Below are 13,996 nucleotides of genomic sequence, written 5' to 3'. Positions count from 1 at the left end.
AGAATATATACTATATATATATATATATATATATATATATATATATATATATATATATATTCTGTTTTTGTGATCTTGTGAAAGCCTAATCACATACCTTCATACTCTCTGATTCAACATAACTTCATTTTCAAAATTGTCAATGGTTGGTCTAGAATTGGCCAATTCTAGTGTTGTTGGATATTCTTGTATGGTTGATTTTTTTTAAGCTAAAATTTTAGCTTGGCATTGAACATTTACTTATTGTATCTAATTCTAAGACTTCTTATAGAGTTATGAAGGGGAAATTCTATCTCAAAACAATCATCAAGAAAATCAAGTCTTACCCTACATAGGTTTTGGTTGACTGTCATGTATCACCGGGAAATAAATGATATTAAAGAAGTTCAATGGGATTCAAATTGCATTGTATTCAATTAAATTTACATTGTTTTTGGCTCTACTATAAATATTTTTACTTCAGTAAAACCTCAGCAGCTCATTACGCATGTGGAGCATTACTGATCTTCCAAACTCTAAAGTAATTCCACTCCCACACTCTCTCGACTGGCTTCTTTTCCTTGCATAAACCAAGTTCAAAACTCTTATCGTAGCATGAGGTAACCAACAGACCAGCACCGTCCTATATTCGATCCACTATCTATAAGTATTCTGAATAAGTCTATGAAATGTTTTAAATGTAAATATCACTGAATGGGGTTCAGCTTTGCATAAATATACCATTATACTCACTTTCCTGTGATAAGTGGGGTCCAACAATGAGGCAATTGACATCACTTTGTGTGGGCAAGTGTTAAGAGTAGCACAGTTGTAGATGCCATTTTTGGGGATTCCATTGTTAAACACTGGGGCATGTTTAGTGCTCTGGGCATGTTGAATGGTTTCTACGAAAACTGCTACAGCACTGAAAGAGCATGCTGGTGTAGCGTCTGGACCAATCAAACACACAATATATATTTTGTTAGCTATATTTAACAAATACTCTGTAACACCCCTCAGTTAACAAGCCATATGAGGACCTATGAACCCTTCCCCCCGAAATGCGTAACACCCCAGGAACGGCGAACAGGAGCTAAATATCTACAGCGGATCTAAAATATTCATAATTAATTATAACTAATTATGGTTAATTATTCATATTTCCCATGAGCTGATTCGTTACACTGGGATGAAGATATAATGTATGATTTGTGACATAATGCCCAGTGGCTGTTCAAACAGCTTTGGAAAACATTTAGGTTCTAAATCGGTCTTTTCATAAAACACTGAAAAGTGGTTACATAAGCTTCAAAACAGTTTGCAGAACTGTTTTGAAGTTGCTAGTGCTTCATTGTGTTCAAACAAAGGTAAAAATTATAAAATTATGTGCTGAGCCAATTTAAATTCGAAATGCTTCAATGAGGGGCTTTGGACATGATTATTGGACAATACCCATGATTCATGTGATGACGGTGAAGATGGCAAACTTGATGTTGATAGCAGGGCTTGCATGACTACTCATTTTCACTGGATGTACAGAAACATAGTCTACTAATGGAGAGAATATCTGCACAGCTGAGAGCTGCAGGTGAAAAGTGAAAATGTGCACCTCCGTTTCCAGATTCATGCTTGCTTTGCCATAAATGGTGCAAAAACATGCAGTGACCCACTTGCTTAGATTTTTTGCTCACAAGAATTTTGGTTTGCATATGTTGTTGATTCGCTATAAATCAACATTTCCATAATACACTTCTAAGTTTAAGGAATAATTGACCCATGATTGACTAGTCTGTATAAACACAATGACATCTAAATTAGCTGTAAGATATAGAAATAGCGGGTGAAAAATAACAGCCGTGCTGCGAACAAACCTGATTTGGAGGACTGGTTGCTGACCAGCACAGACGATGGAAGAGTAAATGGCTCCACTCGTTCCGAAGATACATTTGAAGGCCATTGATGTGTTTCATTGTCACGTGCAATAACTTTTAACAAGAGTTTAGGAGGCTTTTGTGCCGTGCTGGCAAGTAATGTGAGTATAGAGGAAAATTCAGGTTGTTCCCTGCTACCCTTTGACGAGCCTGTGCGATCTGACTGAACTACAGAAGCTGGATTCCTGTTTGTCATATGGAAGCTGCCAAACAAATGGGTTGAGGCGGGTGAGGTGGCCACATCCAAAAATGATCCAGAGGCTTCATGACTCAAGTCATCTAAAAAGAGAGAAAGAGAATAATATAAATGCATCCCTGGGCAGTCCAATCTTTTCTTTTCAGAATCACAGTTTGTTCATTTTGAGGAAAACTTTTCTACACTGTAATTTCAATCTACTATTCAGAAAGCGTTTCCTTGAGGAGATGGACACATTCAGGATTACAGCTCTCAACATGCTTTTGACAATACAAAATACTTTTTTCAACACATCAATAAATATGCTGATGCTGAAAGAATGCTGAAAAAACCTGAAAGATATTACAGTCTCATATAAGGATGCTGAAGGTGTAATTTGGGGCTAGGATTCCCATCCTCCCAAATAAATTAATTAGTCATAATTTATAGAGAACGTTCTCAGCTATCATTAGTTTGGAACCACTGTTTCAATAATGTTATGATAGTCAGTATATTTGGGATAATATTCAGAGCAATTATATTTTATAATGACATGTTGAATTAAATCAAAACAATAAACTGTATGCATGAAAAATGCATTAATCAAAGCAACGTCTAATTTTTGGATCAAAAATTGGTGACACTAGTGATCCAAAGATTAGACGTTGCTTTGATAGCCTATATATATAGAGAGAGAGAGAGAGAGAGTAATGTTGAGGTAGCTAGGGAAAACAGGCCCAGGTAGTTTAATAAAGTTACAAAACAAACAAAGAACACAAAACAGCAAGAACAAGAAACTAAGGTGACCGAGAAGTGCAAAACAAATCACAATTCTGAAAAAAAATTACAAATGCAAATCTAAAAAACAAAATAACAGTTTAGAAAACACAACAACAATTCCGAAAACATTATAACAAGTCAGAAAACACAATGACAAATCCAAGTATAGGTCTCTGCGGAACAAAAAGGGGGCATCTCTCAATTATTGGGCATTTTCAAACCGTGATAGGCGTTTTTTTAACTATCCAATCATAAAAGTACGGAAAGTCGGAGGCGCATTGTTATTTCCCTTTTTTCTTTCTTGTTTTTCTCATTAGTGCAACTGTTTTTTGTATCTAGATCACGATTAAACAATTAGTTATGCCAAGATCACAAGAAATCAAGAAATAAAAAGCAATACTGCATGCTTTAGGACTCAAATGCATGAACATACTCCTGCATACATTTTCATTGTGAATTTGACAGATGATAATTCTCGTAGCCCAGTCCAACCTCAAACCAGTTACTGACTAATGTTGGCGACTGCAATTAGAATAGGTCAAACAAATGAAAGGCTAAATAAATGTGTGTATAAAATATAGACTACAAACAGTAGCTATCTTTAATTTAGAAGTCTTTAAAAAAATCCTATTTCACCTTCTCGTGCTATAAGCTATATGTATATACTGTATATATATATATATATATATATATATATATATATATATAATAGTTGATGCATATAGTGAATAGCGCAGAACACAGCATGGGAGCAACGGTGTGAGTGAAGAGTATAAAATCTCTCACAGCTGCAATGCAATTTGCAAATGTTATTTTCTTAGTGTAAACCTTCATCATAAAGATATTGAAGTGTGGCATAACTGCAATAGTCAACAGACGAGCACGCCGTGCTGCGTTGAATCCGCAGATTAATTCAGATGACGCTTTAAATTCATTTGTATTAGCCTATACTCGTGTTTTTATAATTAACATTATTATTGTAAATGTATTAGTTGTTTATTGATATTTAAACAACCTTGTAACAATGTGAAATGATGACTCAGAAAAACCTTTAAAAAAATGAGATCAATTTATTGACCACACAGACACTTTGGCCACAACCTGATGACATATGCGACAAGTGATCCACCAAATAGAATAGCGAACATTAGCTAATAATCTTCAGAAATGTTTTGATACCATTTTCATTTCATCCTAAATATAATGTCTGATAAAGTAGCGTTTATGAGAGCAGTGCTGCGCCGCTATATTACTGCCATTCCAAAAGCGCCTCCTACTGGCAGAAAATCAATTAGCATTTTCAATAAGGCTATCTGCTGTTTTTGAACTATGTATCTTAATGCTGTTGGATATAAAGTAATTCCAGTTTAATTTTCCTAATAAAAAGACTGTTCAACTCTTAATATTTTGATACATATTTAAATACTTTAAATACATATTATCTCCGCCACACATAAAAAAATCCTAATTTAACACACCTCTTCCTTTTTTTGTAATTTGTTATTTTGTTTTCAGAATTGTGATTTGTTTTGCACTTCTCGGCCACTGTAAGAAACTAAACAGGGCAAAACAGCAACCATTATTATCAACAACTGACAAAGCATATGGGAAACACAAGAGCTATTTATACAAGGGAGAACAAAAGGGACCAATGAGTTGCTATGGGAACTAACAAGGACTGGGTGTGGTCCAATGAGTGAAATAGTCACACCCAAAACTCATGCCAATGGGCTTGTCCAGATGTATATGTCTTTATCTTAAAGACTTTAAACCACAGCCACTACCGTGGCAGTGAAGACCAAAAACAAAGTATCTGTAGACTTTACATAATGTACTCTTAAAATGAACTTACAAATGGCTTACTTACTAGGTGACATAAAGCTAACATATGTAGCTGGTTTGTGCAGTTTTTATCAATATTTTGTATCAATACAAAACACCTAAACTTCAGCTGTAGATAAATGGTAATGCATCCCTATTTTGGACAGAATATGAGTCATAGGTACAGTATGTGTGTCACCATAGAATAAATGATGAAAGATGAATGACTGATATAAAACTCACATTTATGTGGCTGATCAGAGACCCTTCAAAGGGTTTTTGCTGGCACCCATCCACAATTACTTCTTTACCAGTTCTTGCTGTTGCTCTGATATGCTCAATATCTGGCGGCTATGATTCATTCAAAGAAATCTGTAAGCTCTACATTTGCAGACTGTGTAAAGTAGCTCTTTATGAAATCCTGACTCTAGCAAAATGAACTGCTTCACATACTGAATGCTGAATTGACAAGTTCCTCTACAGCAGTGGTTCCCAAACTGGGGGGCATGGAGCTATGACAAAGGGGGAGTGACAAGGCTGAGCATAGTTTGCAAAAGAAACCTCTGCAGGGTGATAAAGACTACACTGCGTAATTATCCCTCTTATCATGCGGCCAATTGCCTGATAAGTAAATAATTGAACGCAAAATATTAATTTGACATTTTAATTACCTCAACATGACTCGAAGTATTTGCTTGAGCGCTCCGTTATCAGTTGTAGCAGTTGTAATTGTATCCATAACAGACCACTAGATGGCATGATTGAAGAATCAGAGTTGTATTGCAGGGAGGCATGTAGAAATATAAATGAACGATGCATGGTCCTGCTCTAAGCATGTAAGTTACAAATTTCCCAACCTTACTTTATTTGTCCTAGCTTTACGTGTAGAGAGAAGCATCAAGGCTAAAGTTTTCACTTTAGATTGGGTACTGCAAAAATTATTTGGAAAAATGTGCAAATATTGTGAATTCCGGTAATTTGGGACACTTTTTGCCATTGCGATGACAGCTCATAAAGGTACTAATGAGTAGTAAATGTTAAACATTTGCAGTTGACAAAAAGTTTCCACTTTAGATTGGGTACTGCAAAAAAACATGAACAAATAATTAATAAATAATTTGTTAAGATGTGTAAAAAGTAGAAGTCTACGCAACAAACGGAGACCAAATATGTGACCTTAACAGACTGTGATTATGAGTTAATGAAGTTATGAATGAATATGAAAGGTCATTATAATATATGAACTGAAGTTTAATGACATTTGTTAGCATTCATACATTAACAAATAAGCTTTTAATCATTGTATAATTTTGGAATATAATTTTAAAAAGTGCATAATCGTATATGAATTGAAAGTATAATGACGTTTGTAAACATTAACTAATGATCCGTTAAGCATTGTATAATGTTTGTTAATGTTTTATTCATAAAGCTTTTAATCATTGCAAGCCCTGTCAAAATCATTTGAAGATTTAAAAAAAATGCACAATCATATGAATTGAAAGTTTTAATGACATTTGTAAGCACTTCAATTTACATTAAATAATGATCTGTTAATCATTAGGTAATGTGTAATACAGTAAGTAACTTAGTAAAAATTTGCAAGCATATTACCTCATATTTCTAGCTATGTGACTGTATATTAATTAATGATCTGTTAAGCATTATATAATGTTTGTTTATGATTTATTAATTAAGGTTATTATAAAGTGTTAACTGTATTTTATATATTTATATTTCATATTTTGTCACTCTATTGATTCATTCAGAAATAATTTTGACTCCATACAAAATGACAAAAAAATTGTCTGGCTGCTTATTCCTGCTTGATCACCAGTCCACCAAGGATTTCAGAAGATGAAAGGCTGTCAGTAAATCACTCTCATTAAACCGTGTCCTTTAATTACCCAACAATTAAAGGAAAAAAACAGTTTTTTCATGCACCTGTCCATTTTGAGATTTTGTGCTTTTTGTTTTTTTATAAAGTGTTTTTTCAGAATAGTGAAAAGAAAACATCCAAAAGACACTGTTAAGTGTCTCTTTTATAGCACTTTATCTATTTGTGTCAATAGATTTCAATTACAATACATATTTTTAAAGGCCGTTTTCTCAAAATTTGTATTTTCTCCTAGCCATACATCTCCACTTCAGTAGCACTTACACACACCACCATACATTTTTATTCCTTTCTATATTCTGAAGGTTTTTACAGAGGGATTTGTTCATATATAATTTTACTGATTATATACAACATTTTATCCCCTCAAAAAGTGTTAAAATATATTGTTTTCTGGCTGTTCAAAGTATTTTCTGAATTATGGAGTGACAAAAAGAGATACCCAGAATTCCCTTTGTAAAAACATTTGACTCTAATATGTCAAAAAAAATTAAATAAGAATTTTGAAATGGACTTCATCCAGTGTTCAGATTTTTGTACTAGAAATGTATGCAAATTAGCGCATATTTCTATTTCTCATTAAATAATGCCTCATTTGCATATTTAAACATAACATTTTAGAAAACTTGTAATACAAAAAATGTTTGCAATTACCAATGTAATCAATCAGCTGGGTAAGTAAGGTGATGACTATTAGTTATTTTTTTACCCTATTAACCTGCAGTGTCTCAGTGTCTTAATTATGAGAATTAGCACTGAGCTGTGCTGTAACAAAACCTAAAATCGAGACAACATTCCTATGAACAACAGATCAAAATACCTTCAAATGAGTCAATAATATGACTCTGCACTTCATTAATATCATCTTCACAGTTGTATCAATATTTCAATATTTTAACAACTCTTCTTTAGCTATGGATAAATGTTAATGAATCACAGAATATGAATCATAAAAACAGTAAGTGTGTACCATAAAATAGATGCTGAAAGATGACTGGCACAGATCTACAATTACTTATTTACCAGTTCCTGCCATTGCTCTGATATGCTCAATATATGGAGGCCACTATGATTCATTCACAAGAATGCACAAGCCCAATTCTACAGACTGTGTATCCTGACACTAGCAAAATGAACTGCATTCATGTTCCCAAAATTATGTATTTTGTGAAAATATCCATAACGATTATATAACCATTTTTTTATTATATATTTTTTTTACATTTCAGGAGGGAGATGGCCTATGGGAAGAAGTTGTTCCTATGCCTAGATATTGTATTGTAGTGCCTAGACTTATACGGCGGCTGTGTGTGACTCAAAAGGGGAAGATAGTTTGAATGTAAAGATTGAATGATTATTGGGATGAACGCATCTGGCATCATGCTATTTCTGTGCTTAAATGACCATTTAGCAGACAGCAGCTTCTTATATAAGCCTACGACATTATTATATTATTATTATTTAAAGGTCAATATTTTTTAATAAATATAACATTTTGATTAATTAACTGAATGGCAACTTTTCATAATTAAATTTAATTAAGACAAGTTAATGGCTGAACATTCCTGAATGTCTGAATACATTAAATAATAACAATAATGTAAGTTCTGGAGATAAGAAAGACACATATTTATTTATCAATTTGGAATCCCCCAAAAAAGCTAATTTTTGTTTATATTTTAATTATTGAAAAGAAACATTCAAATTTGACATATGAAATGCCAGACAGTTTAAAGATAAAATGTTTTAATGATGGATTTGTTTCTTACAAACATCAACAGATTTTCACTTCTCAAGACAGTAATTGATGCACTGGACTTGAGTGGCTTAGTTGTGGATTGCTGTGATGCTTTTTTATCAGCAATTTGAATTCTCATTCTGACAGCACCTATTCACTGCAGAAGATCCATTGGTGAGCCATTGATGTAATGCTAAATTTCTCCAAATTTGTTCCAATGAAGAAACAAGCTCATCTTCATCTTGGATGGCCTGGGGGTGTTCATTTTTGGTGAACTATTCCTTTTAAGGGAAATGTTATAGTGGGATATCTTTACAGCTTTCTATCTGCGTCCTGCTTTCTGTGTATCTCTCTAGGACACCTGTAGGTGTTAAAGGGGTGATATGATGTTGCTAAAAATAACATTACAATGCAAGTAACCGCTTCAAATTATTTAGATGCGTGTTTAAATTTCAGTCCCTTTTAAGGTGATTATTGGATTCTTTGATGATTTTTCAGAGGTTGTGGTTAAGTGATGTGAAATACTGCCATTCTTTTCTATTCTCTATCTTTTCCTTACTTTGTTTCATTCTGTGTATATATGTTTTAGTTAGTTATATGTTAGATATAGTTTCATTTTATTAAATCTCTTATATTCACAACGAATTGTCTCTGTTTACTGTTCACAGTTCCAAGTCAATGAATGTTTGAACCCTCGCTACATTTTGAATTACTGCTAGCACTGTACAAAGAAGGACAGTTTATTGCTCCGTGGGCAGAAAATAAATATTCCTTGAATTGATAAATGATTATATTGTCTGCTCGGTGGACGGACAGATCAAATAATTGTAATATTGATTCTGCTACAGTTAATTCGAAGATATAATCTAAATATTTATTATGAATCATAACCAGTTATAATTCGTCATAAATATTCCCCTTTTTAGAGCTAATAAATAATAATAAACGTTACATAGACCAGGGCTGAGGACTGGAGAGCTCCGGTTGGCAGTCATGCAATCACCCCAGAAGGTTCTATTGTTCAGAGTTTTGTTACATACGCTAAGGAACAGTGAAGGTCATGGTGTCCCTCTGTCCCATACTTCACACACCATTAGCTGATACACTTCTCCATTTCCCTGTGGGGTGTGTGTGCAGTCTTTAACACTCTCCACTAGCTAACGAAAAATACATTCCTAAAAGACCATCTCTGCGAAGGATAAAACACACAGGAGAAAAAATATGACAAATTAGATATTTTTAATAGCTCAGTTGTTTCTTCTAGACAAAAATGAACTCAACATCAGTTGTATTCTATATTAAAGTGGCGAATTGCTACTTTGCTCGGCAAGTATAAATGACTAAACTCTGCGTCACATTGTACCCAATAAACACCACTTAATAACACATTATCCATTACTGTGAATATTTTTCCATGTTTCTTTGTCACTCCAGGAGTAAATAACAAAACGTAGTCCTGCCCACCACGGTATAAATAGTATTCGTTGTTCATTTTGATGCAATGTCCACCGTTTCTGGGTCCAAAGCACACAACAAACGGTGCTAATATACTCAAAGTGCTGATATTGCATTAAAACAATGTAGGGGTTTGGACTCAAAAACAATATTCGATGCGTCACAACTATGAAATACATAAAAATAAATAACAAAATATTAAAAGTGGATAGCAGAATCTCTACTATTTAATACATGTCTACCATCACATACCAATGTCATACCAATCCAGGCTCATTGGAAAAACGTGCAACATTTTTGCAAAGTAACTCTAGCCTGGTCAGTTTTATCCGAAATGTATGTGAAATCTGGCAACGATTTATTATGTTAGTTGGTGTATATATTGCGGCAGTTTGGAAATGAAATGCCTTGTGAGAGCTGCTAAAAGAATAATTCTTCTTTAAAAAAAAAAAAGAACCAACTACACTAAACCCTACCCTAAACTGTAAAACCTAAACTGTAAAACCTAAAAATTTTCTACATCAGAAAAGCCATACATATGGAGATAGTTATGTGATGTGAACGTCAAAATGTATTTACTTACAAATCATACACTAGGCATATGCTAAAAGTGTGTTGAGGTCATAACAGTATTTTCTTAGGAACCGAACAAAAATAAGTGTTTATTAATCAATAGTGATGGGATGCTGCTAGGGCACAGGCTTGAGTCTCATCAACTCTGGTCAGGTTGCCTCGATGAGGGTGTATAATATTCAAAAGACCTGAAACACCCTGTGATGTCCTAGTGTATCATCACAAAGATGTTTCTGAAAATACTACTGTTTGGTACACCAGTGACTACCAGGAAGATTTGACGACCAAGAAAGTTTGGTAACGAATGGAAAGACAGCCTGGAACGATGAAAGACAGCAAACTGTGGTGGGGTGGGTTAGCACCCAAAGGGCACTGTGAGTGAACTGTGAGTGACCCTGAGAAGAGGACATCAAAGGTGCAGGAGGGAAAGAGCTCAGAAAAGAGCAGCATTTCTCAGCAACCCCTTCCAGTTCACAAACAACTGTTGGGTCAGAAGAGAGGTAGAATCTTATAAATATTAGTCTCATGCACAGAGAAACAGATGGATCAACATCTTGAAAGCACCTTCAGCAACCAAAACAGAGAAGTTAAACTAAGAGATTGTGACACCATCATTGCCCCTCCAGATCCAACAGAGGCTTTCAACTTGCAAGAGCCACTCTTCAAAGCGGTTCAACGAGTACCTGCTCCTGGTCCAAATGGAACCACCTATAACATCTACAAACACTGCCCTCGACTTCTCCAATGGCTATGGAGGATCATTAATGTAATCTGGGGTGAAGTGCTTAAGCAATGTAGGTATCCAAATGGAGTGTGGGCCCCAAAAGAGGAAAACTCAGAAGACATCAACTTGTTTAGGATAATGTCTTTGCTTAGTGTTGGAGGAAAAATCTTCTTCAGTGTGGTGGCAAATCTTCTAACCTGTGGAACACATATTACACAATTGATACCTCTGTCCAGAAGGGAGACATCCCAAAATTTCCAAGCTGCTTAGAGCATACAGGGGTCACCACACAGCTTCTGAGCGAGACCAGAGAAAGCAAGGATGTGGTGAATGCCTATAACGCAATCCCCCACAAAGTTGTCGAGAGTGCTCTGCAGAGGCACCATTTTCCACCTGAGAGGGCCGATAACATCAGCACTTGAGCAGGCTGGAAGTTGGCATCATCACAGGCTGCATTCAAACCTGCAGAGCCAAAGTGTCAAGCCCCAAAATCAAGGACAAGGCGGCAATGAGATATACCTGTGGGGAGAAAGAGCAATGGTTGCAAGAAGTTGACAGGACTGGCCTCCCAGGGCAGTTTAAGTCTTGGATTTATCAGCACAGCATACTACTAAGAATCCTCTGGCCAAGGCTGCTCTATGAGTTCCCGATTTCCACGGTTGCTGAACGTGAGAGGGTAGTCAGCCAGTTCCTGTGCAAGTGGCTGGGTGTACCTAGAAATATCCGTAGCTTTGTTCTGTACGGGAGCTCATGCAAAATGAGACTCCCCTTGAAATCTATTGTAATGTGAATGATGCTTTTTTCTCTTGAGTAGCACATATGTTCATCTTAAACTGAACTCTCTCTCATGTGTATCAATGGAAAGTCATATTCATTTTAGTGATTTGGTTTGTCCTAAATAGTCCTCTCTCTTACATGAGTAACTTTGGAAAGACTAATTTATTATAGTGAATTGCTTCGTTTATGCGGTTCTTGTAAATGAATTGATTACATCGATAATCAAATCAATGAACAGGAGTCATCCATTTGAATCCATGTGGCATTCAAGGTATTTATTTTTGTAGTGGACTATTTAGTTAATCAGTATGTCTAATTATATAAATTAGGCAGTATTCTAGTTTTTTTAGTTATGCTTTGTGTAAATGTACAATAGCTCATCCTTAAATTTAGGACTGTTCAATCGTTCATTTGTTCATTCGTTCATTCATTCATTCATTCATTTATTAATTCATTCATAAACTCCCAGAAAACTATGGCTCTGAATATTTTATATACTGTTTCAAAGTAGCTTAGGAAGGAGACAAAGAATAAAGGACCACCTTATTTCACCAAGGTCCACCCACTTGGAGATTTCTGGCCTTGTCACTGAAATTGATCTGAGAACTCTATTAAGTAATAAAACAGCAACCTCTGAGCAATAAAACTTTCTTTCAATAAATCTTTTTTTTCATCTTCAAGCCTTTCTTTCTCACATTATAATCCCTTCCGTGTTACTTTAGGGAGGACAAGCTTGTGGCTTGAAAATGAACTAATGTATGAGAAGGATTTCTCCCATATATCATCATCTTCATTTACCAAGAAACCATGCCAGCATTGAGACCCTGGAGTACAGTCTCTCCATAACAGATCACACACACTCATAAACTCCACAAACCCAATCTCTACAACAGGAAAACAGTAGGCAGTAGACTGATAGCTAGCCCAGCCAGCTGAGAGGTAAGAGCTATGCTCAGCTGTTATTAAAAATTAAGCTGTAAGAAATTAAACTGTATAAATGAGTCCTGTATCCTTGGGCCTCCATTTTCTAAATCACTCTTTCACGAGTCAAGGCTCACGGGACAAGAGAGCATGCTGAAGTTTAACTTTTTAAAAATTGACCTGTATGAAAAGGCCCCCACTAAGTCTTGGTGACTAGTGATCATTAAACAAATCTGACATATGCATAGTGGGGTCATTTAAACCAATGGAATGACTGGCTGACTCTACGGTATTCAGGCCTTAAGCTTTACATAGTTCTTTACAAACCAGGGTCAAATAAATAATGAAATAATAACTGGGGTTTTAGGCAAAAATTATCCACAAAATTCAAGATATGGGGCAAAAAAAAATTTTTCCCTTGTATTTATATTTAGAAGATATGATAATATAACTCACAAAAATAAGCATGATCGCAAATGTGATATTGATTTATTAAATTATCTTGTTCAATAAACAAGATTATTAAATTACATTTTAGACACAATAATGTATATTTCATATAATAATGTATTTTTCAAACAAAGCCACAGCAGAAGCATTGCACATCTTTATTTCTAAATGAATCCGCATTTTTTAAACTAATTGGTTTAAAGAATAGTTCAGTTATTCACTCATAAATACAGTCACTTGTGCCGTTCCTGAATGAATCAGACATTTTGAACAAATTGTTTAAATTATCACTTATTAAGACAATGACTTGCTGCCACTTGTTATTTATTTTTTTAATCAATGGATGAGAAGATAATCCCTGTGATGCCGTGTAAACTGGTGAGACAGGTCCAAACATAGCTTATTATTTGAATGATAATAACTACAAACAGACTACAAGACTAAACAGGAAATTAAAAGACTAAAACTTCAACATAAAAGTCCAGAGCAGCCAAGATTTGCATTGTAGATAGAAATATGAACATCACCTAAACCTTTTAACTCTTTTGTCACTGTATGTGATATTTAGTTTTCGGACATCATATTCATGTACATGTTTTCAGACTGTCAAAGGAAATGCACAAAACATATTTGCCTACTACATGGTAGATTAGCTGGGAATTTGGGATGAGTTTTGTCTTTAATTTTAGAAGTTGATAAGTCTGTTTATTTTTCTATCCTTAAATTTGACTTATGGTTAGTTATATATTATGTGATTTGTAGCACTGGTGGGGGG

General features: G+C 34.8%; 1 protein-coding gene across 1 annotated transcript in view; it reads right to left on the bottom strand.

Annotated features, from left to right (window-relative positions):
- Positions 1-13,996, bottom strand: part of LOC107571497 (UPF0606 protein KIAA1549L-like) — a 77,483-nt gene that overhangs the window by 39,244 nt on the left and 24,243 nt on the right. The window contains exon 2 of the mRNA XM_016257812.1: positions 1,851-2,189. Coding sequence (XP_016113298.1) covers positions 1,851-2,189 — 339 coding nt within the window. The remainder of the gene's footprint in view (positions 1-1,850; positions 2,190-13,996) is intronic.

The sequence above is a fragment of the Sinocyclocheilus grahami genome, unplaced genomic scaffold, assembly GCF_001515645.1.
Source record: "Sinocyclocheilus grahami isolate Dianchi unplaced genomic scaffold, SAMN03320097.WGS_v1.1 scaffold1602.1, whole genome shotgun sequence".
Taxonomy (NCBI): Eukaryota; Metazoa; Chordata; class Actinopteri; order Cypriniformes; family Cyprinidae; genus Sinocyclocheilus; species Sinocyclocheilus grahami.
This window is presented reverse-complemented; position numbering and strand designations above follow the sequence as displayed.